This window comes from Lissotriton helveticus, chromosome 11, assembly GCF_964261635.1.
Source record: "Lissotriton helveticus chromosome 11, aLisHel1.1, whole genome shotgun sequence".
Lineage (NCBI taxonomy): Eukaryota > Metazoa > Chordata > Amphibia > Caudata > Salamandridae > Lissotriton > Lissotriton helveticus.
Window position 1 is genome coordinate 75,808,587 of NC_136072.1, and position 27,113 is coordinate 75,835,699.

Consider the following 27,113-nt stretch of genomic DNA (forward strand, 5'->3'; position numbering starts at 1 on the left):
CTTCCAGATCCGGACCAACCCCAACACCACCCTTCATGGCACCCTCTTCTACAGGCCCCCCGGGCCATGAACCTCAATTTACCGATGCCATTGTAGACCTCATCACACACCAGACTCTCCCGTCCACCGAGTACATCCTACTCAGAGACCTAAAGTTCCACCTGGACAACCCCAGTGACCAGAACACCACCACCCTCCTGGGGAACATCGCCAACATCAGTCTCAAGCAGCTAGTCACTGCACCAACCCACACAGCCTGACACACGTTCAAGGCTGTCTTCTCCACCAGGAGGAGCTTCAACTACAGCCACACCATAGTACTCTCCTGTACCAACCATCATTGTTTACATCATGCCTTCCCATGCCCACCGTACACCATCACCCTCATTGACCCCCCCTTTTCTGGCTGGATAAAGGCCACGGAAGGACTTCCCGTCAACTCTCTCAGCACCACCACTCCGCTTACGCTTACAGACGCCAACACCGCAGCGCGCAACCTCCACTGATGGATCTCCAACTGTACCAACACCCTGGCACACCTCAAGAAAAGACCATGCAAACAACACTCCAAGAAGTCCAAAAGGTTCACTCCCACCCTCCACTAGTCCAGCCCCATCTGCAGACGTCTCGAGAAGAGATGGAGCCACAACATCAATCAACTCCGCAACACAGTCAGCCTCGCACCATGGCGCAAGGGTGGGTGCATTGGTGCAAGGCAGCCATTGTATGCCAACTTAGGGGAAAAAGACAGGGGGCATATCCATGACCTTGTGAAGCCCTGTGCCACATTATACCTGCATCAGGGTACTCCCACGGGCTTAACCATATCTACAAGGCTACACAAAGCCAACCTGTGTGTGTCTTTTCATGGCTTTGTAGATATGGAGTGAGGTAACTCAGAGCAAGTCGCTGTGTCGCCTCACACTACGATGGGGAGGCATTTGACACATTCCCAGATTTACTACAGTGAAGGGGAGGCACAATGAGGAGAAATAACATTATTTCTCCTGTTTGTTTCCTCTTTCTATGTGTGCTGGATTCAGCATCACACGTAGAAAGAGGAACTTGCCTTCATTGATTGTTTTTGTGCAGGAAGGTGTGCCTTCCTGCTCGAAACAATCATCCCTGTGCAAGGCAGCCCTTTGAGTGCCAGCACAGGAAGAGAGGACAGGTCTGCGCTGTATCTTATAGACACAACTCATTCCTGCCCTTTTCTTTTGATATAGGGTAGTGCAGCAAGCAGGCCCGGACTGGCCATAGCGGGCACCGGGCAATCCCCCGGTGCGCCGCACAGATGAGGGCCGTTCTTGGGCCCATGGGGGCCGTTTTTGCAGTATAGCTGAAAAATCGGCCCTGTACCAAGATCGGCCGAAAACCTGCCCCGCCAAAGAGCTCGGCGACACTCCCCCCCCCCCCCCCCCCCCCAAGTGGGGAGGGGGGTTGGACGGCCGATCACTTTGCCTGGGCCGGTTTTGTTTCCCAGTCCGGTTTTGTTTCCCAGTCCGGCAAGAAGGTTTGCGATGCTGCCATACACCAAAAAATTGTAAAGGAGGTCCTTAGTTTTTTGATTCACTCAACTGAAAGTACCTAAACACACTACCGGGACTGGTCCTCCTAAAGCTCCGGTCCTCACAAAGATGGTGTTTGTCTGGTTCTGTCAGGATTTACCCATGCTGTGAGGACCAATCTCTTCCCCACAGCATGGGGAATTCTTACACATACACACACACATACAAACCCATACACAAACACACACACACACACACACTTATATATTTGATCCTGATTCTCATCTCTCTTTCAGAGGCGGATCCATTGTCCTGACTTCATCTGTAGTTGCCTATTCATTTTTCCCAGTAAGTATGTTTAATTGATTAATGATTATGGAGGCAGAAGTGGAATAAGAGAATTATTTATATAAAAAACAAATCATATTGTGGTTTGAACTATATTGTATCTTCTCACAGTTTGAAGCCCCGCCAAAGATAGCATTGTTACCAATACTTTAACCTATACTTAATAGCTGCCAAGGTTTCAGAATGCTTATATGCGACATTTTCATAATTCCAGTGTAATTATGAGTGACATTCAACGACTATGATTGACACTTTCACCAAACAGTATAACATATAATGTCACCCACACTTAGTAGTAGCGTGGCACAGCCCACAGCCTAGGTCGGACACATGTTGCCAGGTGGGGCTTCAGAGGAACAATAAATTAAACAGAGAGTCCCTGTCTTAGCCAGCCAGTGCCTCCTTGGATGGCAATCAATTGACAGAGTCTGTCCAGGCTCTCTACCACGTGGGACCAGGGGCCGACTACAGGATGCAAGAGGGGCCCAGCTGGGATCTTCTCTCTGCACAGTTCTCAAATTAAGCCCCTCCTTTACTGCAGTTTAGATTGACCTATTTTTTGGCATGTATTTAGAAGCTTTATTTTGCAGCTCAATATCCACATCTGTGTGATACTATGGTTTGAGCAGGGGGTGGTTTTTCAAATTAGTTAGGTGGGTGTGTATTTTTGTGTTTTTTTCTTCAATTCTCTGAAGTTCCTTTAGCTTGCTGAGATAGCATGATATTTCCACATCATTAATATAATGAGAATCCCCTACCTCCCATTGCGCACTAGTGCCACCTTGTGGCATTTGAAAAACAGCTCTCAAACTCAGTTTTTATGCTGTCTGTCCCAGCAAAGCGAGAAACTGTAAATATCGCACTTCAGGACATGGTTCTTTTGTGTGACAATCTCAGGCAGTGTAGTAAAGCCGGAAAATTACCGGAAATGCATTATTCTAATGCAAGGTGCGTGGAACTTGGCAGGTCTGATACTGAGGCCCTGTTTATGAGTAGGTCAGTGTTTTCTGACCCTTGTGTAAATCCCTGTTAGGGTGGAAATTCTGAATGTTCTGCTAGGTATTACACCAGGGTCATGTAATAGCTCATGCTTCATTAAATTGCCAGAATTTAAATGGGACAAAGTGCACAGTCTTTACTGTAAAATGTGGATTTTAGTGCAGTGCATGTTCTTCCCCAAACACCCAGAATATTTGATAATTATTGATTCTCATAAATTCTGAACACCTCAATGTTGGATTTTTCTTAAATATTTTAATGTATACCATTAATATAATATTAAATAAATGAATCTCAATAATATTTAATACTATAAATTGTAGAGTCCTACATGTAATGATCATGCCACACACAGAGCTTGGTATTACATGTCTTCATTCCTCAACTATCAGGCATGGGCGTAGTTCGCAGAGTTTTGCTATGCTGAACTCCGCGAAGTTACAAAAACCTCTGCGGAGTTCCGCAAGTGGCGGAATGCAGTGAGAACTGCTGCTTGCGCTGGTCTTCCTGCAGCTCTCGTAGAAATTCTACCCGAGCTGCAGTTCTCCCTGGCAAACTTAGCGTTCGCGATCACGAGTGGGGACAAAAACTCTGCTGCACTACGCAAAGCGGAGATTTCTGCACTCCTCGAGCTCTGCGGATCGCAGAGTGCAGAAAACTCCGCAAACGGAGCGGAGTTCACCGCCCAGGCCTAGTAACTATTAACCGAACATTCTATAGCATGAATGTTATTCCCCCAACAGACTAATTTGCATATAGCCAGGTTCTGAACTGGGATGGTGCAGTGAGCTAAAAAACGGTGTTGGATCTAGCCCTGATCTCTTGACTGGGTGGGAGTATTCTGCTTAATTCAGAAACTCTGTCCATCACCACCCCTTGTTGTTAAATATTTTGTCCACCCTAAGCGTGGAAGGGTATACTCAGATGTGAGTCCCTTGCTCATTGCACCATCAGGATTCAAGCAAGCCGGGCCGACGACGGCTGAAATGCCAGAAACCGGTCCCCGGAAGCTTGTTTCCTTCCCAGTGTAAGAATTGGCTTGGTAGTTTGGTTTGCCCTGTTCCCATCATGCACTGGGACAGGAACAGACTAATTTGCATATAGCCAGGTTCTGAACTGGGATGGTGCAGTGAGCTAAAAAACGGTGTTGGATCTAGCCCTGATCTCTTGACTGGGTGAGAGTATTCTGCTTAATTCAGAAACTCTGTCCATCACCACCCCTTGTTGTTAAATATTCCCCCAACCTAAGCACTTACGTCACTGTTCTATGGAGTCTATCAGGAACCAAAAGGATCCCGTCATCTCTAACTCACAAGACACTACATCTCCCCCTTTATTAAATTAAAAGTACAAATATTACATTTATACATCACAACTCTTCAATACGTCGGTGTGGTGCTCGAATCACTCCTCCAGATTTTGTCATTTGAGGCTGCAGAGATACAGGAGAAGTATCCATGGCTGGCACTGGTGACAGAGACATTGCTTCAGTCATTGGAGTCTCCAGATTCTCAGTGGATAAGTCTCAAATCTGACATTTGGATGATGGCTAATGTTGAGGCAGGTGCGTGAAATGTGAAGAATGCCACTTAATGGACTTTCCAGGATAAAGAGAAGTTGACATGTGTCCTTCACTAGTCACGACCCTCAAAGAGTTAACATCAAAAGCAGCATCAGAATTGCGTTTCAGTTTCTGCCTGACAATAACATGGTCTCTTCTTTTGAACACAGTGTTCTGGGCACAGTGACACATATCTACGTAGGTCTTCATTCTTTGTGATATGAATCAGTAGTGCTCAGTTTATCCATGCCAATAGACACACACACCAACAACAGTCTTCGTCTGCAACTTCAGATCAAAGTATGCCATTTCAGTGGCATTCTCATTTGCATGTATGATGTTACTGAAGCATTGTTCACAGTTACGTGACCATCGAAATGGAACATTTTGTTTAATTAAGTCTCTCAATGGGGCACTCGCAGTGGCAAAGTTACGTATATACCTTGACGGTAGCTGGCTATACTAAGGAATTATTGCAGCATAGTTAGCATCTTGTGGAGATGAAGTGGATGACACAACTTGTACTTTATTTAGATCCAGAGTCATTCTCTTATCAGAAAAGACCTGACCAAGGAACTTAAGTCTTGATTTATGGAATTCACACTTTTCTGCATTTAAATTGAGCCCTGCATCAATAAGTATACTAAACACTTGTGCAGGAGCTTATCATGTACTTTCTGCGTGGCCCCAAAAGCGAGTTTCTCACCACTGTAATTGAAAGCATTTGTGACTGGCTGTATTATGTGACAAATGATATCCTGAAAGATTTCTTCAGCTGAGAACACACCGAAATTTAGGGCCAGATTCACAAAGGTAAACTGAGATGAAAGTCAAACTTTACGACTTTCGGTATTCATAAAGGGCATTTATGAGTCGTAAAGTTAGACTTTTATTCATTTAAACTTAAGACCAAAACACTTGTTTAGCAGCATGACGGATGTTCTCATTTATGTGAAGTTGCACTTTCATTGTCTTAAGTTTTCCTAGTCCATGAAACAAGGATGGAAATGGATTCACTATCTCATAATAGGCATTGATGTGGTATCATAAAGAAATCAACCCCATATCTGCAGCGGTGCTGAAACTAAGTAAACATGCACTCAAAAAAGTGCTTGTCAGAACATGAGTTAGTGCTTGTACTTTTGTCTTCTTACGTTTCACAGTTGCTATACATGAACCATGACTTTGGGGTTAGACGGGGTTAATTGGGGCACTGGAGACAGTTCATTTTACTTTTTTAATGGCATAAAACTTATAAAGGAGCCACTGCCTTTGACAGAACGTATGGAGCACCCATTCACTTTCAGTGTGGTTTTGGGACAGTGTCCAAATTAATTTGTCACTTTCACTTGTCGATCTAGCTTTGACCTGCATTCTTCCTTGCAAAAAGCTAATCCTACACGTGCACGCCATTCAGTGGTCAAACATTGATATCGCATGCCCATCTTTGTCACTATCATTTGACAATGACGGTGACAAACTGCTAGACATTGAATTTAACGACAATCAACATCATTCGGTTTCTACTTGCCTCAACAGATGTTGCCACTTGGCCTTGTCAACGTGGTTGAAACGTCTCTGGAACTTTCTGACATCCATTTTGTTGTCACTTGATCTTTCCTCCATTTTATTTTCCCAACGATTTTGCTTTCTCCTTGCAAATTGTTACAAAATAGTTCTCTTTTGCGTAGCCTTTGCATATCTTCAATGGAGGACACGTACCTTCATGTGGAAAGTAAAATCCACATCGAAACACACCCTTGTTTTTTGGGAGGCATTGCTTTATGACCTTCTATCTTAGCTTGCTTGCTTTCCACATTCAATGCTAATTAATCTTTCACCATTCCTGCCTCCATGTTAGATGCCTGTCTGTGAGCTCTAGCAACCATTAGTATTCACTCCAAACTGAATGTCTCTTTCAGCATTTGTCGTCTGAAGAAATTGGAGAGACAACTATCTTTCACTCTGAGACTCATGGACCATTTTTGAGCTTGTTGAACTTGCAGTGCTTGATAAGCAAATCTTTAGGTGGGAGCGCGCGGGACTCTGGACATTTCGAAAGAGAACAAGCTACCAATTTAACCTACTCTAAGAAAGCCTTGTTAAAGCTGAGAAATGGGGAGATATATTGTTCTTGTGTTATTTTTCCCTCTGAAAACTGGTATGAGCACTCTCAATGTACTTGTACTTCCTGCAATTACTCTATATCCCTATGCCTAAGTCCTCTCAGCCATACAGGGTCGGTAAACTTACAAATAACCCTGCTAACTCTAGCAGTGGAAAACAAGAGAGTTGTAGTGGTTTACTGACAAATGCGCACTCCCTTAACAAACATAAGTTGGAGTTCGCTATCCTTCTAGCCGAAGCTGAACCCGACTGGGTCTTCATCACCAGAACCTGGGCTAACATCAACCCCCAGTTAATCAACCCATCAAGTTAATATTATGCTGGCTAACTACTCTATTCAGAGGGTAGACAGGGTGGGACGTATAGCGGGGGCCTGCCGATTGATTTTAATTCACAGTTTAAATGCTTGATAGATTCAGGCTTCAACCTACAAACCTGTGAAACCCTTCATTTTAAACTTATTATCCCACCCACTTGCTCATTTGGGGAATGCTGATTTATAGACCCCATGGGCCTAGACAGCCGTTCCTCAACAAATTAAAAAATCTTCTAGAACCTTTTTAGCCATTCTGATTGACTTTATTCACCTAGATGAGACGGACAGCCAAGATTTCAGTGCCCTGTTAGAGACGCTTGCTAGTCTTGGTTTATGGCAATTAGTATCTGCCCCCACTCACAAGACGGGCCACACTCTGGATGGAATCTTTTCTAATCATAAAATAATTACTTTTCAAATAATTATCCCTATCTGCTGGTCTGACCATAGCACAGATACCTTTGATCTACCTCCATCAGCAGCTAGTAATAATAGAACTCCTTACCATCTGGATAAATCTAGAAACTGGAAAGGAGTCTCGGCTGAGGACTCTAAATAGTATACCCTGTGTAATTTAAAAGGATTCCAATAGCGAAGCAGAGTACTTTGCGACATCTGCAGCAAATGTACTGGCCCCCCTAAAGGCAAATACCTGTAAAAAGCACCTCCCATCAGTTCCTTGGTTTAATGATAGACTCAGGATGCTTAAACAAGCCTGCTGCTGTTCTGAGCATGCATGGAGGAAAATTCTAGATGATCAAGAAAGAGTTCTTGCAAGATAAGTATCAAGGAATACAAGCTCGCATTAACGGAAAAAAAGTCCAAATATTGCACCCATAAAATAGAAATGTCATCCTCCACTAAAGAATTATTCAGGATAGTGCAATTGCTTTCGGCCTCTCAACCCATAGCAGAGATTTCACAAGCCTTTTGTAACCAATTCAATTCAATTCAATAATCTTTATTCAGATATAAATTATCCATGAAAGCACAGGTCAAAAATACCAACAACATACAACTTTTGTTAAAAGCACATCATCTATATAAAAAAGGAGATTATCTGATTACAAGAACTTCAATTATAAATATTTGTTAAAAAGAACATTTTTGTGCAAAACGACAATATCATGGAATAGGTTGAAAATGGGCAAATGGCAACATGATAATGTTGAGCACTTTCAGGGGTTCGAAAAACAAATAGCAGCAGATTACGATAAAGTGCAATCGCTTATATACAATTTGCAGCATAATATAAAGTACAGTTAAATGTGATCTTCTGGGGTAATTCCTGAGAAACAGGTAACAGCAGATAATGATAAAGTGCAGTTGATTGTAAACAATTTTAACAGCATAATATAAAGTGCAATTAAATAAGTAGGTTCATACAAAAAGACAGTGTTGTGTGTTCCCAAACGCTAAAATGCATTTACAAAGTGCTCATAGAAACACGTGAACGGACAGCCACTCTCAGAAAGGACCCGAGGCCGAAAATCAAATCGTCCTGCTCAAGTCTGTGAATTTCCAAGTAAGCTGATCTATAGTTAATATTTGCAATTGCCTTAAAATAGGGTATCAAATATTGTTTAGTATATTTTTGATAAAATTACAAAAAAAATTAAAATGTATCATCGTTCACTGTTTAACTTGTGCACGTTTTGGGAAAAGTTACAAAATATAAAGCAGTAAAGGTTTTGATTTCGATCCTTACACGTATAAGCAGCATCATATGTACAAACGTTGGAGAGCTTCAAAACTGTTACCCGGAAAACCGTGTCATTTCCTTTCTCGTGACTAAAAACATCTATTAAATGCCGTAATTGTAAATTGATGATATAAAAAAATATAGTTCAGAATAGAAAACAAAATGCGTACTAATATTTCTCATCACTATGGTTTTAAATTCAAAAAGTGCCAGTATCTGTAAAGCATACAGCTACCTCCAGAGAGGTGTCCCGGCGCTCGGGGTGTCGGGAAGATTAAGCAAGGTATTGCCCATAGTGACATAGTGGTGGGCTAACGTGCCGCCAGAGCCGGGAATTGAACTGTGAACGCTGTTGTTCGAAGGCACGTATCATAGCTGCTGCATCACACTTTTTCCACACTTAGATGTTAATTAGTGCTAATTTTAAAGATTGTTAAATTATAACTTATAACTGACTTCTGTTACAGTTAGTTTTTCACTACAAAAAGTATGCAGGTTTTTAAAAAAATGTACTTAAAAACAATATAGTTCTCAGGGACATTATAGTTAGAAATTAGTATTTATAAAACCTTCGAAATTCACTGAAAAAAACCATAGGTTTTAAAAACATTAAAGTTAGAAATTAGCATTTTAAAAAACCTTAGAAATTCACTGAAAAAACCATAGGTTTTAAAAATGTTATACTTAGAAATTAGCATTTAAAAAACCTTAGAAATTCACTGAGAAAACTATAGGTTTTAAAAACGTTATAGTTAGAAATTAGCATTTAAAAAACCTTAGAAGTTCACTGAAAAAAATCAAAGGTTTCAGGCACGTTATAGTTAGTTGAACATTTCACTCGTACCAAACCAGAGAAATTCGACCGTTATAGTTAGTTCAGCTAACTATAACTCGCGCCCCTTCAATGCGCTGCTGACGACGTCACATATTACATCATTCATGACATGGTCAGTGACATCACTGATGACATCACTGATGACATCTTAAATGACATCACTGATGACATCACTGATGGCATCATCCACGTCAAAATCTGATGCACCTTCTCACGCTCTAATATAACCTTTGATACACCCACTGTAAAATACAAACTACCACTTTCGAAACCATCGACACACCAATACCAGTTATTACATATGCACTTACTGATTCCTAGGTCTATACACACATCCACTCATTCACCCATACAATCACTCATACATGCAGTCACTCATCAATACAACACTATCATATGCACTCATGCACCTATACAGACACTAACACACCACCACTCATCCAAAGTTACTCACACACCTAGTCAGTCTTGTAAAGAATCAATCACACTTCCATTTACTGACCTATACAGTTATACACATACCACATCATTTTTCAAACAGATACTAACACATACTTACTCTCTTATACAGTCACTGATACAAGTACACACTCATCCATACAACCACTTTCACAATCACTGACTCTCATGTATAGTCATTTATATACTCCAATTCTCACATACACTGCCTTTCACATATGCAGTTACTCACACATGTACCACTGAGACATCACTTCACTCACCAACACTCCCAAGCACACACTCACCAGCCATACAGTTGTTTCCACATGCACTCTTTATCCTCCGGCCTGGGCTGGGTCATTACCTCCCTTAAACACCCGGTCCAGTCCAGTTTCGTGCCGCACAGGGGTACCAGATTAAACCTGCGCCGGCTATTTGGGATTCTGCACGTCACGGAATCAAGTCTGGATGACCAGACAGCCCTCCTGTCTTTAGATGCCAGGATGGCTTTTGATAGTATGGAGTGAAATTACCTCTTCGCGGTATTGGGCATTGGATGCGTGAAAGTACTCCACCGGCAACCATTAGCTGAAGTGAGAGTTATTTCCACAGTATCCCGGGTGTTTGCCCTGGCTCTCGAGCCCTTGGCGCCATGGGTACAGCAGGACCCATTAATTTGGGGAATCCCAGTGGGGAGTAATGGGATGAGAGCATCTCCCTATATGCGTACGATATCGTACTATACGTCAGGCGTACAAGACAATCCATAGATAGGATACTGCAGATTTTCTGCATTTAAGGGAACTACTCAGGATACCATATCAACTAGGACAAATCCCTTTTCTTCCCCTTGTCGGCTGGGATCCTTAACTTGACCCCTAAATATAAAGTTCCAATTGAGGGACAATGTATTAAGTATTTGGGGATCTATATAACTAGTTACCTCCAGGAGTTTTATCAGCATAACCCAGGTTTCCAGTTGGACATACTTATTGCAGATGCCAAACACTGGCAGACCTTGCCTCTGACCCTCATGGGATGGGCCGCCCTATTCAAAATGATGATCCTTCCGCATTTACTCAGCGTCAAGCAAAATACGCCGTATGAGATCCATCCAATTTTCTTTCGGAGGGTGAAGGCCGAGCTACAAACTCTACTATGGAGCGGGAGCGAGTTACGCATAGCCCTACGCAAACTTCAGCGGGTGTCTATGATGGGGGTTGGCATTGCCCGATATCAGGACCTACTATTGGGGCACCCACCTGGCCACGGTAAATGGATGGGTATTTGGGGACCAAGCGGAGCCGGCTCACATAATGTATGACTAACCATGGGCTCGAGGAGCTAGCCCGTTATTATATACCAGAAGGGTGATGAGGGACCTGCTGCAGAATACCAGGTCAGGCACATTGGCAAGGTGAGTAGAAACACAACATTTAGCCTGGTAAGGGAGGCTCACAGGGATGCCCCCCCCCATTTAGGAGGATTGTGAGGTTTCCATAAATGGGAGCTGCTAGGCCTAGAGAACCTGGGAGATATCTGGAGAGGACAGGTCTAATACACGTTCTCGACCCTACAAACTGAATCTGAGATGGTGAAGGGGGAATGGTTAAGATATCTACAGCTAGGTCATGCCCTCCGGAACAATATTCATGAGGGAGAGGCTCTGGAAGAGGCTTTACCTTTGTAGGATTGACTACGGACAGACCCATTACAAGAGAAGGCTGTCTCACTTATCTATATGAAAATATTAAGCAACTCACCGGACATACTGGGCCCACTGAGGGTAATTTGGGAGAGGGACCTGTGTTCACTCAAGGGCGAGGATTGGATGGAGGTCATGCTAGGCCCGATGGAGGTGGCAATATGTGCTAGGTTTTGATTGATCCAGCTGAAGGTTCTTCACCGGCTGTGCTACCCCAGGTCAGTTGTACAGCAGCTCGGGCAGGTGGAAGATGTGCTGTGCCAGAGGAGGTGCAGGCTGGTGGGGACCTTTTATCACCTAATATGGAAGTGCCCAGTGATAGGTTCCTACTGGTTGGCGGTCGGGGGATGATGGCTTCTGTAATTGGGGTAGAGGTACAGATAGAGGCCAAATGGCTCTTTTTGTTAATTTCTGGGGAGGAGGACTGGCCGAAACATGTAAGACTATGGTTGGCACTGGCAGCAGTGGTGGCTAAGAGAAATATAGCAAAGAATTAGGGAGCAGCTACCCTACCGACGATAAAAGAATGGGAAACTGACCTGGACTGGTACTGGCAAGCAGAACACGCAATATATGAGAGCAAAGGTTGCCCTAAGAAATGGGAGAGGATATGGGGTTCATGGTAAGAGTATAGGGGTTTGTAACGTGACAATGAAGGATTGATGAAAGTACTGATGATTTTGTCAATGGCTGTGTATCTTCTGACGGCTTGGGATTGTATGTAAAAGACATCATTACAATTGTACTCTCAATGTAATGTTAGCTGATCATATGACAATAAAATAATTGTTTTAAAATAAAAGAAAAAAACTTTGTTAATAGAAAATTATATTTAACCAATATTAGGAATTTACTGGAGTCTGAAAATAATAGATATTCTATTCTCACTCCAGTTTATGCAACAGTAGAGACATTGTAGGACTTTGGAGGCGTAAAACATATTATTAGTACTCCAGTCTGTGCTACAGAACTTCAAACACATTTCATATTTGAATAATCCTAATAATTTAGAAGAAATATAAAACTCTAAATATAAACATTATTACTTAATATAAAATATATAGAACATTTTTAAAAAATAAACAGCAAATATCCAATTTACAAAATTCCTAAACAATGTAATAATTAATGTTCAATTAAAAAATAATGGGTATTTTATTTATTACTTTATTACCCTATAACCCTACAAAGCTAGCAACCCACCCCGCAAATATAATGAAAGTAAATAAGTATAACACAGTTTACATAATTAGTAATTAATAACATGATTAATTAATAGTTAATTGTTAATGAATTATTACTTAACTTTCCAGCCTAGAACCCTACAAACCCTTCAGAACACATCTAAAAATATAAGTAAAATATATAATATTTGCACAATTTACATAACTCATTAAATAAATATTTAATCCTACGTTAATAATAATTATTTTTTAACTATTATCTAAGGTCCTACCCTATACTCCTACAAACCTAGCCACCCGAAACTAAAAAATAACAAGCATATATCAGCAGTAGATAATGTACATAATTAATAACCAGTATAAATGAATTGTTAAGTAATTATTACTTAATTACTTTCCTACATTATACCCCTACACCCCCAGCAGCCCACTTCCAAAATACAACTAAAATACATGATTATCACATACTTTACATAATTATTAATCAATTAAATAATTACAAATAACTTTTAAATTAACATATACGTATAATAAATTAATATTGCATTATATACATAATGAATATCTATCACATACTTACTTAACAAAAAATACTAATTATTGAATAATTAATTATTACTTAATTAACTTACTTAATTCACTTCTGACTCTACCCCCACAAAAACCCAACAACCCTCTAGGACACTATAAATTAATATTAACAATTGTATAAAAAATTCTAATCACTTAAAAATTGGAAACTATATTTTAATAAGATAATTAGAAAACATTACTAACACATAAAATTAACATATAAACTAAAACACATTAATTAGCTGTATTACTTACCTAAAAAAATGAAATTCTTGTCAATGATATTTCTGCATCCCAATATTTTTTGTATCACAACATTTTAAATATATTGTCCACATACCTTTTCATGCTTTCAAGATATGTAAATGCTATGTTTTTTGCCAATTAAATTAACAAATCAACCAACAAGTATTGGTAAAATGAGACCAATTGGCTTATCATTGGCTTTATTGATTAACAATTCCTACCTCCCTCTTGCCAAGCTCACCTCATTGGTATCGTCATTCTCAGTATTGTTTCACTATGACAAACCAACATCTTTGCAATACCTATAAGTATGTAAAGGCGGAAAAGCAGAGGGTGCAGCAGAGTAACGGAGCGCAGCCGGAGCGATAAGCCGAAAAGCCAAAAAACTGAAAAAGCCAAAGCCGTAGCGAGAGAAGGCGGCGGGCAGCGTTCTTTTCCTGGCTGACATCGGCAGGCATCAGTTTTCAGCGCGGGGGTTCGTTTCCCGCACTCCATGCACCTTGGACTGCGTCCCCGCCGTCCTTACTGCACCAGCACCGGCGTGCATCGTTCATCGTTCAGTGGCAAGAGTGCAAGCTTGGTGTGCGGCGCCGGGAGCCGGAGATCGAAATTCGGAATTTGGAGCTTGGAGGAGCTCGGCAGAGAGCGTGGCATTTGAGCGGCGTTCAAGCCGAGAGGAACCGAGAGCCACGGAGCGGGGTACCCCGGTGGGGGGTCCACCAGGCGAGAGCAGCAAGGGAAGCGAGGTGGGCCAGGTGTGAGAGGTGAGCCATTCCATCCATCCCATCATACTGCCTCCCCCCGCAGCACAATCTCGCCTCACCACACAGAACCACAGAAGCATAGAAGCACAGTGCATTAGCAAATTCCCCTGACAAGCGCCGCCTGACCCCCCTTGACCCCCCTTGACCCCCCTTGACCACAGGGAAATGTGCACGAGTGCGGAGGGGGGGGGGAGATCAACTGGCTACGAGCAGTGAAGAGAGCTGTAACATAAATTGTTACATAGACTAGCCGTGGATTTCTGACACCAGGTGGCGCCTGTGAGATACATTTCCTGCTCACTCGATCTTTTTCTTGACTTTTCTTTGACTTTCATGATTGACCCGACGAGTGGCAGAAGGAGACGTGGTGAGACAGCCAAGGGCTGGAGACGCGCCATCAGCCCTCAGCCTAGCAGGCCCCCCAGCCTTGACAGCCAGCCAGCCGGTGGCGCATCTCCTCACTAGTCACTAGTCACCAGCCCCACCCAGTGAGGCTAGAGAGGTTCGGCGCCGGTGCCTGAAAGCTAACGGCGGCAGGAACGGGGCGTTGGCAGCTCGCCATGAGGTCTGGGAGGGAAGGAAAACCTCCAGTGACACAGCCTAATAAGCGGAAACAGAACAATACAAGCACATCCACAAGCCCAGCGCCAGCCTGCATGACCAAGTTGACCCCCTGCAGGAGAAAGGCTCCCGACAATACAACAGGGCACGCAAGCTCGCTGGATGGATTCGATAAAGGACCCAACATCAACACCGGCCTGCTTGACGATCAAGTAGAACAAGTAGACCAAGCGGAAGGACTAGGACCAAGGCTAGGAACAGAGGTCAGTCCCCCCCCAACACTCGAAAAGACCAGAGACAAGAAAACAAAAAATAGCCCATCCCCCAAACAAGGGAGGCGCAGAAGTCAAAAAAGGAAAAATAATCATAAATTACTTAATTTTCCGGAAGACCATAGCGATACAAAATACAATTTTCAGCCAAAAATCTACACCAAATTTAATTTCCTAAAAAACCCAGGGAATTCAATCTATTCTACAAACGATACCATCACAGGCCTCAAATCCCCTCTGCAACCGATCAGCGAACTCACCGCTTGCCCCGCTACTACAACCCACACCACAGTGGAAATACATATGGTATCAACGCCAAACGAACCAACTAACAAATCCGATCACGGATTAGACATCAGGCGCGTCCTGGCACAGCAACACACTGGAACACCGCCAAAAGAAGACCGCGCCAGCCAGTCACTTCTACAAGCGGGCTGTTCAGGGGAAATCCGACCAACGAGCCCACTACAGTCACCCGAAATATCGAACAACCAAGCAAAAGGGGAAGACGGGAATACAGGGTCTCCCAGAAGCAACACGCATTACCAATTTGTAACAACAACCCACTCCCTACACATCCAAGACGCAGTAGCGGAAGACGAAAAAATCGAAGAAATTAAAGATTACCATGAACAAAACACCCACGTAACTATAGAATCCAAGCTTTACAGCAATAACAGGGCTTCCAACTTCCTAGAGCAAAAACTAGAAGACGAAATTTCCATCTCGACTTCCTCACCAACTAAGGATATGACCTTCCTAACCTCGGAAGAATGGATCGACCTGGAGACAGCCTACAACGGCAGCCAACCCACAAACAACACCAGGGAAGAAAGGTCACATCTGCCACCAGAGAGGACTACGGTCCCAGCCAACTCTTTTTGGTCTACTCTTCTCAACACAGTACAGCTATCTTCAACGGCTTTACAGTACCAATCTGACAAGATGGATTTACAACTAACTGTCCTGCAAAGTTTAGCAGAGGCCACAATGGGGATAGACAGGAAATTGGCAGACCTGAATGGACTCATAAAAAGAGGTCAAGACTCAGTCAAATTAATCGAAATCGACAGAACTAGCTGTACCTGCCCGCTAATCATAGACAAGTTATCATCTCTACCCACGATGCTGAGCAACCTTTTGGATGAAGTTAAACAAAAAGCGGAAGCAAGTTTGGAGAGACCCAACCCAAAAACAGACGTGGAGCAGTCATCTCTAACTAAGTCAGGACCTACGGAAAAAATTGTCGATATGCAAAAATTCAACTCGCTGGGGGTTCAAACTCAGAATGTCACCCCCACAACAGCTAAGGTCACCCAAAATACTCTCACAGCAGGACAAACCAATGAACCAGGGAGCCCACAGAATGCACGGACTCGTCGAAAGCAAAAAAGGAAGGGGCGAAACAGAAAGGTCAACGAGGACTGTAAAGGAATAAACTGGAAATCCATAACATCGGAAGGCATGAGGCCTCCAGAAGACGGAGAGCCCAAAAGAAAAGATAATCTCCTACAAGTGAAATCAGAAACCCCCTTGCCCTCAACGGGACCACATACAGAAGGACTAAAAACCCTTACCACTAGCGTGGGTCTAACAAACCAACTAGAGAGAAAACAAACAGTAAACAGAAACGAGTCAACCGGCCAACTTCGAACAGAGCCGGTACTTGGGCACCCGGATGGCCACTCAACAGCAAAAAATAAAAACTCGGAGGAAGAAACAGAAGATAAGGATGACCCAAAACACATTAAATACAATGCGATATTGGACGGTCACTCAACAGCAAAGAACAATAACTCGAAGGAAGAAACAGAAGATAAGGACGACCCAAAACACATCAAAGACAACGCGACATTGAACAACTCAATAACACGGAGCACCTGCAAGAAGGAGACCACGACATTCAGCAATGCAAACCCTCAGACTCCATGCACAGAAATCACTGGAGACAATCACTCAAGTGATCAATCTCAGTGGGATATCTTGGAGCGCAAACCAATCGACAATAACACCAAACTCTCACAAGGAACACGCAAAATTAAGGAACAGACCTACCAGAAATCGCTGCCCCCAAGGGAAGTAGATACAGAAACAATCTTCTTCATTCCCGAATACAAATCGAAGGGAAGAGTAGACATCTTAAACAGGGGCAATATACTAAAGTTAATGTAAATGTAAATGTATTGCAACTTATATAGCGCACGTATCACCCGAAGGCATCAAGGCGCTTGCTTAGGGAACCCGTCCTGGTATTCCCCTGTGAGATACCTCGGCAGGGTATCCCAAGGTGAAAGCCAGGCATCCCGACGCGAGGGGCCGTAGTGGAGATTAAGCAAGCTATTGCCCAGAGTCGCAGAGTGTGACCCCGTGAGTCGAGTAGGCACCGGAGCGAGAATTGTCAAGTCCGTGGAATTTTTGAGCCCGAGTCCCGCCGAGGCGGGGAATCGAACCCTGGTCCACGGCCGATCTCAGCTTCCGGGTCTGCCGCCTCTAACCACTGAGCCACACTTCTCCACTTAATAGACAATCTAAAATTCATAAATACCTCGGACTTGCTTCTAATTGAATTCCAACCTTCAACAATCCCACAAGGGAACGAGATAACCAGGGCAACATGGAAAACTAGGGAGGTAGCAAAATCAATCATGGAGAATGCTCTCAGTTTCTCCCAGTGGTGAATTCAGCTTGAACCAGAAATAAAACCAGCTTACCCCACACCGCTACTTGAAGGAAGGAAGGAAGAACGATCTCTAGCGGCCAAGTCAATACTTAAAGGGGCACGAAGCTATTCGCCAACACGGGACGAACATCTGGTGAAATCGCAAAACCCATTGTTTCAACAAACTGCCCCTTGTAAAGAAAAAATAACTCGTACAATAACAGGGAGCAACACCTACTTCCAACAAATAGCCCCCAGCAAAGAAAAAACAACTCGTTCAATAACAGGGAGCGACATCAACTGACAAATAAAGTCAACTTCAGCCACTAAAACTGTGGCTTCCCTCAACAAAAAAACCAAACTTAGTATTTGTAGTTGGAACATCAACGGATTAGCCAACAAATTAGAGGACCTCGAAACACTGAGCTATCTGCAAACCTTCGACCTGATTCTCCTCCAGGAAACATGGGAACCCAAAGATATAGCCCTACAAGGATATACAGCTTGGACATACCCGGCCCGTAAAGAATCACAGTATGGCCGTTACTCTGGAGGCCTGATAATCCTCGCATCAATATCAGTTATAGGAGAAATTAAACCAGCAATTATAAATATCACACCACAAACGCAATACAGGCAATTTCACTCAAAATCGAAAATAACCAAGAAAGCCATCAGCTACTTGTAGTAAATGCTTACATTCATCCAAAGAATAAGCCGACTGGGGTAAACAAACTAGTTCAAGAACTTACAAGACTCATAGAGGATGAGGAAATGGACAACATACTCCTGGCCGGCGACTTCAACCTCCATCTATTTGGTGACCCGGCAACTGATGACATGACACTGGAGATGGACACAGTATGGAAAATACCAACACAATCTACCCCCTCCAGATACAAACACAGCAATATTGCTTCACAGTTACTAAAAGCGCTGGAGCAATTGCACCTGCGCGTTCTCAATGGACGATTCAAAGAGGATATTCCCCCAGCGCCAACATACCACTCGTCAATTGCCTCATCCCACCTAGACTTTATGCTAGTCACTCTCCCGTTGTACGACAAACTACAATCATTTAAGATAGGAGATAGAGCCCAGAGCGACCATCTGCCACTAGAAGCTCACTTAGCTCTGACCTGTAAGATCAAGGCAACAGAAACCAGAAACATATGCACAGAATATACTGCTAACTACAAGCGTATAAGATGTAAGATCACGGACATGGTAACACTAGCAACCAGCGCAAAAACAATAATACAGGATATATCCAATAGAACCGACAAACCCCTTGACCTCTGGGAAGATTTTACAGCGGCACTAGGAGCAAAACATGCGACCGCGAAGAGAACTCAAAAAGGGAACACCACAAAGTTCACGCTTGGCAAAGTAACAACAGTAGAAACAAAAAACATCAAGGCCAAGATAAAGAAGACCCTCAGGCAACTCCGCCTAGATCCAAATAACTTGGACAACCAATTACAACTACGCAAGTCAAAAGCATTGTTAAAAAAGATAACTTGGGAAAGGAAAAGGCAATTGAATGAAGAACTCTGGGCAAAAATTCTACATAACTCCAAGCAGAAGAATAGCTCCAGTTTTTGGAAGATCATCCATAGGCTCCAACGGCCAGAACACAACGGTATTTACTCAGAAATATTGGAATCCGACTGGGCCAATTATTTAACAAGTCACTTTAATACAATCAACCCTGCAATGAAGGAAGCCGTAGTGGTGGATTTGGAAGAGGGAGCTCTCCAACAATTGGATAAAACTGACACACAATCCAAAATAGCTAACCAAGCGCCCAAGAAAAAAACAACCGGGCCCCACACTCCAACAAAGGCAGAAGCCAGACCTAGGTCAGTCGAGCATAGGAAAAGCGAAAACGAATTACCAATTCAGGAAATAACAGACACCATTCTCAAAGAAATTTCTAAGGGAAAACGTGAGGGGGCTCCAGGACCAAACGGGATCCCCCCGATACTATACAAACAGGACCCAGGCTTTTGGAGCACTATTCTTACCCCAGTATTCGACGAAGTAAGGGAAACAGGAACAACACCAACATCATGGAGCGGCTCAATCATAAGCCCAATATATAAAAAAGGTGCGAGGACCGACCCAAGTAGCTACCGTCTGATTGCACTGATAGACGTAGAGGCAAAGTACTACGCAGGCCTTATATTGAAGGACCTAACAACTTGGGCAGAAAAAAAGAACATCATTCCAGCCACACAGACGGGCTTCCGGAAGGGCCAGGGTACCCTAACAAATATCATGGCATTAACCCTACTGTTTGACGCAGCAAAAACAGCAAAGAGCTCCATGTTCGCGTTTTTCATCGATTACAGCGCCGCATTCGACCACGTAGACCGGCACAAACTATGGCGGAAGTTGAACACATGGGGAATCCCCGGCCCCCTGCTACAGCAGTTGGTTAGGCTACACACCGATACCTGGGTCCAAGTAAAACTGGGATCCGGCACGCATCTATCGAGAAAAATAAAGACCACCAAAGGACTAAAGCAGGGCTGCGTCCTAGCCCCAACGCTGTTCAATCTCTTCCTCGCGGACCTGCCCGAAGAACTAAACACAGTTACATCTCACGCACCTCGGCTCGGAAATATTACGCTCTCAAACTTGCTCTATGCAGATGACCTGGTCCTCATCAGCCGGTCGCCCATCGGCCTCCAAAACCTTCTGGATAGAACTAATGCCTTTTCGAAAGCAAATTCCCTAACAATCAACTTAAGCAAAACTAAAGTCATGCCAATGAACTGCTACAAAAAACGGAAACCCGCATGGTATTTGGACAATCAAAAATTAGAACAGGCGACCTCATATAAATATCTAGGAGTCATAATTGAGGGCAACGGCTCCACCAAACAACAACTAGAGGCCATCCGTCGGAAGGGCATGACCTTTCAACTATCAACAAGGCCCCTCCAGAAAGCTCTCCCTGACAGGACATTAGCGCCTCTCTTACAGGTAATAAAATCTCGCCTTCAGCCCATGCTCTCCTATGGCAGCGAATCAATGCGAGGCAAAGATGCAAGCACACTGGACAACACAATCAGTCGCGCATATAGGGCAATTTTTCACCTCCCTAAAAACTCTTCGCCCGCTCAAATTCGACTCGAATTTGGACTACAGAAACAAACTGTGGAGAGGAAAGGCCAATATATAAAAAGTTGGCGCTAAATAAAAGACGCTGAGGAAGGTTCGCTAAACGCCAACCTATGGACCGAGCTTAACGCCAAAGAAAACTCACCTGCAAGGGCCTACCTAACAAACTCATTGGAGAGCCTGGGACTAAATACGCTCTGGGAAACAAGAACGGATTTCGGGACCTTTAAGAAAGCAGTGTCGAAAACCACCAAACTGGTCTCTTCACTTGAGGACAGAGCCACCCTAACCAAGAGAGCGCACGGATGGGTTGTACTCGAAGTGTACAGAACCTTAAAGCCACAAGAATATCTATCAACGGGCCTCACTCAAAAAACAAAAAACAAGTTTCTAAACATGCGTTTGGGCAGCATACCCATTGCTCGTCATCTGGCACCATGGAAAAGGCCAAATCCATCAAACGCCTGTCGCCTTTGCCAATCCGCGAGGGAGGATCTTATACACATCATTTGTATCTGCAAAGCACTTATGGGTATAAGGCGCTCCATGCTACGGCCTTTATGGAACCAGAAGGGCGTAAAAACCTGCAGGCAAGCAGTGATGCTCTGCTTCAACCCCGAAGAGACTCAGTTGAATTGTAGAACAGTCAAATATTTTGACCTAGTGGCCAAAAAACTAAATGAAATTACACTTGGGCGGGACAACCCTACCACTCTACGCGAATAGTAGACCTCCCTAATGGCCTCAAAACAATAAAGACCCATGAGTAATTAAGCTAAAGTAATCAGAACACAATATGAAATTACTTACAAAACAAACAGAAAAGACAGCTGGGTGAAAATACGGCCTTACCACCAAAAGAACAATAAGGATCAAGGCCAAGTCTAACAGGAAAGACTTTTAATCTATTATGGACCCCCTGTGATTTTACCAAAGCGCTATACCTTTTTGTATAACCTTTTTTAATATAGTCAAAAGACTTTCTTACCTATTGTCTATTAATTGTGAGTTTTAATTAACTGTACAATAAACAAATTCAAATATAAGTATGTATGTATGTATGTACATATGCATGTATGTATGTATAATGTAACAGTACCTGTATGCCATGAACATAGTTTGAAAGCAATTGATTGCTGGAAAGTGGGTCTCCTGCAATCAGCATAAAGTTTGTGAGCCTCTCATCACAATCTCAAGCTTTTAGTTGACGTCTTAAGGTGTGTGTGCAATAACTCATGATCAAAACCACATTGCACAGCAACACCAATGCCATTTTGCATGAATTCTTTCCCGATCAGGACTGGACTTTACCTTACCAGTAATCTTTTAAATACCTGTGCATTATCAACAACAATTAGAAAGCAGCATACAAATCAGAGAATAAAGTCCATGGTTAGTGGAGATCCTTTCAAGGTTGATCAAAACTTTTCAAAAACACATTTTTGTCTGAGAATACTGCTGGTTCTAAGTCTTTGTCCTTACCAGTCTGTAAGCTTTTTTTGCCAAGGAGACAACAAAATAATTTTTTCTCCATATTGTTGCACGAAAACCATCGAAAGACAAAGGGAAAGATAATGGGAGTGCTAAACTTGAATGATGACCTAGGGGAATCAATGCACAAAATGTATGAGTAGTAGTAATGATAAGGCATCTAAATCGGAGGTGAGGAGAATGATGATTAACTATTAACTGAAACTGATTTGGACAAGGAGAAAAGGAGGCATTCTTTTTTTAACTTGAGAGAAGTGATCTCAGGGAGAACATGACTCTGCGATCTGCTCAGAAACTTGTATTAACTAGAACAGTTAGGGAACGCAGACTGCTTGCAAGACAACGGGCCTGATTCACAGAACTAACTTAAGACAAAATCCTAAACTTACTACTTTTGGTATTCACAGAAGTCAGGATTCTGTCTTAAGTTTGTCTTAAGACAGACTTAAGACAAAATCCTAACTTAAGTCTGTCTTAAGTCTGTCTTAAGTCTGTCTTAAGACAAACTTAAGACAAAATCCTAACTTCTGTGAATACCAAAAGTAGTAAGTTTAGGATTTTGTCTTAAATTAGTTCTGTGAATCGGCCCCATGATGTTTTAAGTCCAGCAATCTCAAAACAAGCATCTCATGCAGACACTATCATATCAATGCAAGCTTCAACCATGGGCACTGAAAATTTTACCAAACAGTGGGAGAGGCCTATGTGTGAGGATTGACCTACAAAGGTGAGTAAGCTTGAAGAAGCAGATTGATCTTAAAAAGATAATCAAATCCAAGAATTAGATTTGTCTCAAAAACAGGTTTGAACCTGGTTGGGGAGAAGGAAATGAATGGGATGATCATGTGTGCTCTAAGACTGCCTTTGAAAAGAGGACTAGACTGAAGAGGAAATAAAATTCGGAAAGAAGGGTGGATCACAGGAAAATGGGGGGGACTCCGAAAACAGAGAAAAATCCTTCAGTCTCTCATACTTCAGAAACTCCCACAGAAGTAAGGGAAATGTGATGTAAAAAAAGGTGAATCCACTTAAATCCTGAAACAGAGCATATTGTGGCAGAAACCCTTACTGCCACAATAACAACTGTAGAAGAAGAAGATTCGATATATTTTCAAACTAGCATTTCAGACACTTTCCATTGCTAGTGAAATAACAGGCTAGGAAGGTAGCTTTGGCAATTTCCAAACCTCAAATACCTTTAGATCTTCATAACGATTCAGAGGAGGAAGTGGATCAAGATTTATAGCAGAAGGAATAACATGTGGGTGAAGAGTAAGATAATGTTTAGAAGGAATCCCAGGTGGAATTTGAATACGAAATTTAACTATCCAGTTAAGTGTCTCCACTGCTAAAGCCTCAACCTACTATGTTGCAATGCACAGGGCAACATTCTAAGTTTGCCATTCCAGCAGAAGAAGTGAAAGGAAACGCCTAGAAAAAGACTTTTTCAAGAACTCATAACGAAAAAGCATCACCCTCCGACACTAAAGACCCCCCCAGTACTGCTAAGAATTTCAAAAATATATTCATACTAGGGATCATGTACAACCAGCCTCAATGCTGTTGCATACTGCAAGGAAACATCCTTTCACTCAATGGAATGGTCCCAGTCTAAGTGCTTACAAGGAGCTGACAACTTAAATCACAAGGTCAACTCAGTCACAGTGGCTGGAGATGCAGGATATCGTTTAGTAGTACGCCAGCTATATCATCTACATTTACATTGTCAGACTAGTATTAAGTAGTAATAGCTTTGGAATTGTCTGCTGAGTTTTTCATTTTGCCAATGTTTATTTTGCTTATAAATTTAAGAAGGGCTGTTGACCAAAGACCTGCACTCACCTAATAATCAATTATTGTGTTTTGTATGGAGATTTGTCTATGCATCCAATCTAGGTATTAGCCCTTACACCTTGTTAGTAAGAAACATGAGAATACTGGAAATGCATATTCCATATTCCACAGAAATTAAACTAATCAAATGTTTAATGGGATAGGCACTGTAGCACTTCAAGATAGTTTGGAGAAGAACATATTCTGAGTGTCAAAACATTAGAGTCCTCTTTTAATATCGATCAGATGTCATTCAATTGTTCACTCATTCATATTGATCAGCCAACATTTGTTTCACCCTATGAGATGGCTGAAAGGCCTATGGTATTCTCAAGGCTCATAATGAGTTTGTTGGGCGTACAAATGCAGATAGATTCAGGACCCATCGATTGGTCAATAAATTGGTTAATCCATAATGTATTGATCATTCATTTCCTTTCTTATGGTAGTTACTTACTTTACCTGAATTGGTCTGACCCATTACGCTTCTGAGCAATGGGAAGTGTTGAGTCCCAGGGAGATCAAATCAAAAGATTGTTAACATTTTCGGGGTTCATTGACAGAAGAAGGTAACACACCTATAAGTTGATTGTCAAGTGAGGTCTGTGGCAATTCAGTGCAGTCTGTAAGCTGCCAGCACCGGATTAACACAGACCGCTCCGCTTAGCCTGATGAGACCACAGTTTCATTCCAGATTGCATTGTACCTTGCTGCTCCTCGGACTGAACCAGGCCGCTCAATATGAGCTCACACCTTACAGCACTGCACTGAATTGCCACAGACCTCACTTGGCAATCGACCTTCATGTGTGTGTAACCTTCTTGCATCGATAACCCCAATGAATAGCAACAGTCCTGGACTTATCCTGGACTTATCCTGGCATCTAGCTTTTAGATATGTTTGGGTTTGGTAGGTTTCCAGGGTTCCGGGTGAGCTAGGAACCAAAATCTACAGTGAGCCAAGCTGCAAAAAAAGGGCATTGATTTTGGGTGTAAGAGTTTGATCTGTCCATGTTGCATTTTGGGCCCTTTCCTGTTGCAGGATTAAGGCTCGCTCACACAAGTGAGGTACCATGTTTATTTGTAGAAGTGGCTGGAGATGCAGGATGTCTTTCAGCAGTAGGAAACTTGTTGATCCCTACAGATTTCAGAACTTTTCCTCACAGAATTATGTGCAAAGGTTGTGGCACATTTTGAGATTTGCAAGCGCTTCTGGGTAAGAAATTCTTGTTAAAACCACACAAGTCACACTAATCTTGAACTCACTGGTTTCTAGTTTTTAGAAAGTCTGCGTATGGTATGTTTCCTGTGTTTAATATGTTTCCATCATTGTGGCTGAGGTAGGGCCTAAATAACACAGCTACGCACAATGTAAAATATGATGTCTCCAGGTCGCCATTTAGGCCCAGTAACATAGAATAGTAGAACATGTGGTATTAACTGTATTTCTCTGCATTTGATCTAAATGAAAGCCACATGTACCCTCCTGCACCCCCTCTCTCACCACATGCACCTCACACACCCAATACACTCAACACACACGACCAAGGGAACCCAACCCCCCACTTTGCTACACCCCTCCCTGTCCTGCATACTCCTCACCACTCACTCCCACATGCTACCAAAGTGTGATATCTCCAACACAACAGCTCACCAGAGCTGTCTTTCCTGACTAAAACCTGGCTGATTCCTTCATCAGCTCCCATCATCACCACAGCAAGACGCCCATTCACATGATCACAAGCCAGGACTGGTCAAACAGACCTGAAGGTGAAATCACTATCATCTTCAATGAATCCTTCTAATGCTCCACCACCTTGGAATGCACCACCAGCAACATGGAATACTTGACCTTCAAACCTTCATCTCTGTCAACTGCACCCTCTTCGACCCACTTCCTGGACGATGTGCCAACTTCGGGGGCACCATTGTGGACTTAAATGCCCCCATGATCATCAACTTCATGGTCTTCATCTTCCTCGGTCACTTCAACTACCACCAGGAGGGCTTCACGAATCCCAGCTCGATCCCCCTCCCTGAGGACCTGTCCAACCTTAGACTCACCTAGCAAGTGGAAGGCCCCTCACACACTGCTGGACACCTAATAGACCCCATCCTCACCAGCTTCAGTAACATCACAGAAGACAAGCCCACACTGATCACCTGGCCTGACCAAACCAACTTCAGCATACCCATCCCACTTCACAGCAGAAACACCATCACCAGACATTCATGACAGGACTGGAAGACAATCTCAGAAATATTCTGCTCTTCTGAACTCCTATTCCACACGCTCTACACAATAACAACACCCCTGAAATCATCTCCAACTTCAACACCTGGAACACATACTGTGCAGATGTCCAGGCTGCTCTCAAAGCCAATACATCCACGAAGACCAGACCTGAAGCAAGCTGGTACATAGAAGAGGAGCCACAGTCAGAACAACACCGAAAAAGCACCTTCACATCCACACTCAGGCGCTACCATCAGCGCCACCAAATGCTCCAATAGCGCCAAGCAAATCTTTGCCTTCACCTCTCAGCTAGCAAGCCCCAATTGCATAATGCCCTCTCAGGACCTCTGCACCAAGCTGTCCCTGTTCTTCAGCAACAAGATACCCAGTATCTATGAAAACTTCAAGCTCCAACTGGACCCTTCCACCCTCACAGCCTTCCTGCCCATCTGTACTGGCAGCCAGAGGAACACCTGGCCACTCAGTTTCAACACTCAGCGAGCATCCTCTGACCCTTGCCTTCACCACATCTTCATCAAAGAACAGCGCCTCCGTCACCCTGATCCTGAACAACTCATTCAACACAGCCACCTACCCAGATGCTAGAAACATGCCACATTACTT

At 43.0% G+C, this 27,113-nt stretch overlaps 1 protein-coding gene across 1 annotated transcript in view; it reads left to right on the forward strand.

Moving 5' to 3' along the window:
- The window catches only part of LOC144792887 (dehydrogenase/reductase SDR family member 4-like), a 171,386-nt gene that overhangs the window by 93,436 nt on the left and 50,837 nt on the right, over window positions 1-27,113 (forward strand). The window contains exon 5 of the mRNA XM_078668091.1: window positions 1,805-1,856. Within this exon, the coding sequence (XP_078524217.1) occupies window positions 1,805-1,856 (52 nt within the window). The remainder of the gene's footprint in view (window positions 1-1,804; window positions 1,857-27,113) is intronic.